The sequence below is a fragment of the Hydra vulgaris genome, chromosome 08 (genome assembly GCF_038396675.1).
Source record: "Hydra vulgaris chromosome 08, alternate assembly HydraT2T_AEP".
NCBI lineage: Eukaryota > Metazoa > Cnidaria > Hydrozoa > Anthoathecata > Hydridae > Hydra > Hydra vulgaris.
Window position 1 is genome coordinate 38,953,772 of NC_088927.1, and position 6,229 is coordinate 38,960,000.

Genomic DNA, 6,229 nt, shown 5'->3' on the forward strand with positions numbered 1-6,229 from the left:
AAAGAGAAAGAGAGAGAGGAATGATAGAGACAAAAGAGAGATGAAGAGAAAGATATAAAAGAGAGATATGAGAGATAAAGACAGAGATGTAAGGAGAAAGAGATAAAAGAGACATAAGAGAGAAAAGAGATATAAAGGGAAAGATTTTTTTTACAAAACACGTTATTTTCTACTTTTTATAGAACAAAGTCAGCAAATTTCATACATATGAAAGTTTTATTTTACTTAAAATTACACAATAAATCAGTTTTAATTATTGACAATTTTTATAAAATTTATTTTATCAAATTTTTTGTCGTTAGTTGCTGTTAGAGGGATAGTTTTTTAAACAAATGCTGGTAATTAAGATATATTGAACATAAATAGCAGGTTCCAATTTTATATAAAATTTTTTTTAGTTGCTGCTAAGGGGCTTGTTTTTTTTTAAGTATGTTTGACGTCATTGATGCTTTCACTTGTTTTCAAGTTGTCGTGCAAGGAAAACTCAAGTCTTAAAAACATTTTTAATGTCTTCAGATGATCAGTACCTAGTGTCCATAGTTTTTTTTTGTTTTGATACTTTATATAAGTTTAAACAAAAATTTTGGTTGAAAATCATATCAAAAAACAAATTTTCAATTAAACTTGTTTAATTTAGTTTAAAAAAATAGTTTTTTTGAGAATTCAAAAAATTAAATTTTTTAACTTTTTTTTTTTTCCAACAAGCTTTTCAGTTTTTTTTTCTAAATGAAAAAGTCCATCACTTCAAAACTATGTTTTTCTTTATAAAGCTTTGGAAATCTATTTGCTTCTTGAAAATATCAAATTACAAATAATCAATTAATCCATCTTCTCTAAAATATCAAAACCACAATTAAGCAAACTATTGCAATGCACATAATTTTCTGAACTTTGCACATTGTTCACTGCTAACAAAGCTGCAAACCTCTAAATTTTTGTGCACATATTAGATTGCATTTGAATTCATTATTTTATGTATTTTAATTAAAAATATCCACTACACTCATGTGTAGTACAATAGTATTTTAAGTAACCCATTACTAGATTTCTTTTTGATATTCAAAACCATTTATGATTTATGTGAAATGTTTAAACATTTGCAGTTAAAAAATAATAATATAATATTGATTTCCATTTTTGCAATTGTAATATGTGCAATAGGGTACATCATACTATTAAAACTTTTTATTTTATTTTTTATTAAAACTTTTATTTTTATTATATTATTTTTTCTTAAAACTAAAATAATAATTTTTACTAATCTAACAATCTTTATGGTGTGAATAATGGCAATAATAAAAACAATTTTTACCTATGCAAGATTGCAGTTTTCCGAAAAGTAAAATTGAAAATTTTACTTTTCCGAAAACTGCTATCTTGCATAGGCTTAAAATTTTTAAATTATTGAAATATGAATCTTTTTAGATTTTTTTTTATATATTGCCATATGCTATGAAACGTGAAAATTTTTTTTTTTTGAAAAATGAATATATTAGTGGGTATAAAAATAATTAGCAAAAAACAATTATATTAGAAAAATGAATATATTAGTATAAATCAATTTTAAATGTTAGGTGTGGCAATATTTAGAATTTCCTTATCATGCTTTTCAGCAGTCATAATATTGTTACTTTGCGACATGGTCATCAACAATACTGTGCTTCACTTTTATTTTATATTACATATGATAATATACTTTTGCTACCCATTTAATGATTAAATAAAACTTTCAAAAAACGTCATTAGTAAATGTGTGCTGTGGCAATCCATCTGTTGTAGCATCTGCTATAACAAATATTTTTTCATTTTGCTTTAAAAAGATTTATGTAAATTTAGTTTGTAGATAAATGTTATACCAACTTATAACAAAACATTGCATCTGTCTACATTGTTTTGGGAATTTTTTCAGGATGTTTTATCAAATGTTCCAGTTATATAGGTTTAAAATTTTCAAATTTTTTTATGTCATTAACTTTAGATAGAGTCTTTGCAATAGGATGAGTAAAATAATCCTTTGAATTACTTGGAGCATTTAGTTTAACAGTTATATGCCTCAATGGTGATTTATTACACTGCACCATACAAATAGACCAGAATAATTGCCTCTTGGTTAATTATTCCAGGTTTGATAGAAAACCTCCATCTTTTCCTGAAACTGTTACGGTGGTTGTACAATCCACTTCCGACTTCAAAGGAGTCATAGGTTGCCATTAAAACCAATTATAAATAATTATTATAGTTATATTGTCTGAACTTTAAATGACGTCATTCAAATAATGAAAGTTTGATTGTTTTAAATTTGTATGTCTTATTATATTTTAACACTTTTATTTTAATCTTTTAATGCACTTCACCCCACTAATATACTTATTTTTCAAAAAAAAACTATTCATGTTTCATAGCATATGATAATACATATAAAAAAAATCTAAAACATTTCAGATTTTAATAATTTAAAAATTTTAATTTTTGCATTTACGCATAAACGATCAATTTTACCTTTCTAAAAACTGCAATCTCGTCTAGGTGAAAAAAAATTTTTTTCAATTTTTTTTTCCCAAAGTCATGATTCACATATAGTGACACCATAAAATTTATCCGACAAATTAAAAATCAAAAATTTTGAAAGTATGATGTACCCAAATGCACAACCAAGTCCATCATAAAGAATATTTACAATAACAAGTATTATTCAGATACAACAGATCTGCATACCAGATCTTGATGACCAGGCCATCAATAGCCTTTTGTTTTAAATCAAAACTATCTTCTTATTGCCAAAACCAAACAAACCTGAAGAATAATATCTATTTGAAATATCCAGTTGAAGCGGAAAACCATGAAAAGCTTTTAAAATTCCTAACTTGTTTGAAACAAGCACATAAATTAAATCTTAGAAAAAAGGCAAAAACTCTTCAAAAATTCAAAGTCCATTTTTGATATGATTGTTTTTGATATGCAATCATTGTCAGTTGTCAGTAAAGTTTGTTATTTGTGACACCATCCTTTTATTGCTCTGGCCTATAAAATTGTAAGTGATAAATACTGCAGCATGTTGAGCTCTGCATATGAAAAAATAAAAAATAAAGAGACTTGGTTGTATTTTTTAGCTAAAAAAAAGTTTAAATTATGTGCATTGGCCTTGATTCTTAGTTAAACTTTCATTTTGCTTATTTAAAGATATTTTCATTTCCATTCATTTAACTTTAAAAGGCTGGGAACAATTAAGGTTGTTTTTTTGTCATACTCAAAGTTTGTCGAATGTCATACTTAAACATACATTTATTAGAAAATTAAAAAAGCATCCAAAGACTGGGATATTATAAAAATCAGTTTTTGTTAAGCAGATGCTAATGTTATAGCAGCCGTAATGAGCCAGGTTGTGTCTATAAAATTGATTAAGTGTCTCAACCATTCTCTTCAACTGGTTATTAAAAAAGGACTTTTCCAATGGATTCAGTGGAAGCCCTGTTTGATAAATGCCAAAAAGTTTGTATTTATGTCTTTTCACTCAAAATACACAAGCAGCAAGAGGTTCAGATGGGTAACAAAAACCAATTTTAGCTGAAAAATGATGTTGCAACATGGTGGAACTTATTTTTTAGTTTCTGAAGTTTTACTTCTTAAACTTACTACCTTTTTATCTTTTTTATCAATTTTCTGGATTTAAACTTATCATCAATTGTCATTAAATTTTCAGTAAAAAATTAGGGTGTTTTCTAATGCAGGAAAAAAATAAAATATTGATGTTTTTTTCTGGAAAAACATTTGGAATATCTGGTTTCTTTACTGCTATCACAGTGAACTCGTACAAGTTTTTAAAGAACTCAATGTTAGCAATTTCAGCTAACACCAAATTTTAGTTTGTTGTTAGCTGAAAACACAAAAAATTTAGCTTAAAAATTGGTACAATTTTATATAAAACAACACAATATTATATTATGTTAATTGTATGCACTATTACAGTATGAAATTTAATTATAAAAGGGTTTTTGACTTTTTTTTAATTAATCATTTCTTATTATTCTCATCAGTTTATTTTATGATAATTTTATTAGTATTATCATTGAATTGATTTCTCTTGTTTAATTAGGAATATATTTCCATGGAACAATGAAGATACCTGAAGATTGTTTACAAAATAAACTTTGTGAACTTGCAAAAAAGAAAATGCCTAAAGACACTATCTTTTTTATTACTGCTGGATACCAAGAGAGAGTGTTTTTCTTAAAAGCTGGTTACAATGGTGCTTTAAAGCTCACAGATGTAGCTGTCTTAAATTCAGCATACTTTAGTTTAAAAGTTGGAACAACAAATGAGTTTTCTTTAAATGGAAAACTGACATTACGTTTGGAACCCAAATCATTAGAATTTGAAGGTAAGAAAGTATTTAAGCAGAAGAAAACTATGATTAGTGCATCTAACACCGATATCATTTTTCCGGTATTTTGGTACTGAATAGTTTCAGTATAATACCGGTATTGAATTTTTTTCTCACAAACACATTTTCTACATTATAGCGGGTGATGTAATACTAATATTTTAAATCAGTGCACAGAAACTTTGTTTTGACTATTATTTTCATAATAATAAAACCTCCAATTTGCTCTTCATAATAATAAAACCTCCAATTTGCTCTTATTTAATTCTAATCTATACAAATATTTTGTAAACAAAGAATAGTATTATTAGTAATGTTATCAAAGAATAAATTAAGTTTTAAACAGAATCGTGCATGGAACAGAAAAAAGCAAATTTTAGTTGCAAAATACAATAAGTAAAATGGAAAAAAATTATTTTGTTATATTTTATTTATATGTTTTTTAGTTTCAATAACATTAGATGTTAGCGGTGGTTTAAAATTAGAGGGAACCATGAATGGCTTGTGGCACAATCCATTTGGAATACCTAAATTTGCTTTTGGCAATGTAGGAATTAGTGTTACACTACAAGTTCTTCCAGTTTTTGCATTTCGTGGTTTTGGTAAGTGTTCTTTCTGAACTTTGCCTAATATATTGTGTTAAATTTTAATTATACTAACAGTTGTTTTTCTTTTCTCAGAGCTTGCTGGTGAGGTACGTCTTGGTATCCCAGGAAATGAAATAATTGCTAGAGCTGCAGGTGGAATGGATATGGGTAGTACAGATAATTACTTATATGGTAATATTAATAAACTTTCTATGGGTGCTTGTTCAAAAGCATTTGGCTATGATTTGAATCTACCCCAAGTGATCTTAGATTCTGGGTTTCCAGAAGGTCTTACTATTGGATTTTCTTCTAACAAAAAAGGTAAAAAACTGTTATGAAAGTTCTATTATGCATAACTAGGTCCAGAAGTCAATGGTAAGAAATAAAGTTTGTAAAAAACTTGCTCCCTACCCTTTTTCCCATTCGTTTATGAAATGGGTATATTTTTGGTTGAATTTAAGTAATAATAATAATAATAATGATAATAATAATAATAATAATAATAATAATAATAATAATAATAATAATAATAATAATAATAATAAGCCTTGTCACCAGCATTCCAAAATTTGATAATGTACATATAACATGCAATTATGATAATATTGGAAAAGTTTCATGTGGTATGGTAATTATAGGAACAAGTGGCAAATTGGCTGACTTCAAGTGGCAAATTGGCTGAATTTTTTATAGCACACTAAGATACCCAGGTGTAAATAGAAACCAACAGACTTAGTACCAAAAAAATGAAACACAAAGATCTTGAATTCCTGAGTGCTCTTTAAGCTCAAAAAAAAGGTGTGTCTAGGTGTAGAAGACAAGATCTATATAAAAAAAGTAGAGCATAAAATAGAGAGAACTTTGGTCTTATTGAGATAGAAAATGAATTAAAAGCAAAGCAAGCAAAACCTGTTTTTAATAATTGGTGAATTCTCAGGTCAACAATCAAGAAATTAAAGTAATTATAACAGATCTGTTGATTTACCAGAAGACCATGAATGTTGTGTAAAAGAGAAGAGTTGTCAAGTGTGGCAAAGAAGAAAGACATGGTAACAGTTCAGCTTCCAAAAAACCTGTTAAAGAGTGCAATAATATCTACAATTGCCAATAGGTTGAGTTTGTCAGCAGGTCAGAGAACAGGATTGATGACTGCAGCTATATTAGAGGGTGGTGCTGATTTTATAAGTGTGACACTGTTAAAGTCAACTACCAGAATAGCAGGACTGTCAGCTCACAGAAAAGGAAAACTGCTTGGTATGTC

General features: G+C 27.2%; 1 protein-coding gene across 3 annotated transcripts in view; it reads left to right on the forward strand.

Annotated features, from left to right (window-relative positions):
• The window catches only part of LOC100213201 (uncharacterized), a 51,225-nt gene that overhangs the window by 22,011 nt on the left and 22,985 nt on the right, over positions 1 to 6,229 (forward strand). For all 3 annotated transcript variants that reach the window (XM_065803673.1, XM_065803674.1, XM_065803675.1), the window contains exons 11-13: positions 4,094 to 4,378; positions 4,828 to 4,983; positions 5,062 to 5,289. In XM_065803673.1, the coding sequence (XP_065659745.1) occupies positions 4,094 to 4,378; positions 4,828 to 4,983; positions 5,062 to 5,289 (669 nt within the window). The remainder of the gene's footprint in view (positions 1 to 4,093; positions 4,379 to 4,827; positions 4,984 to 5,061; positions 5,290 to 6,229) is intronic.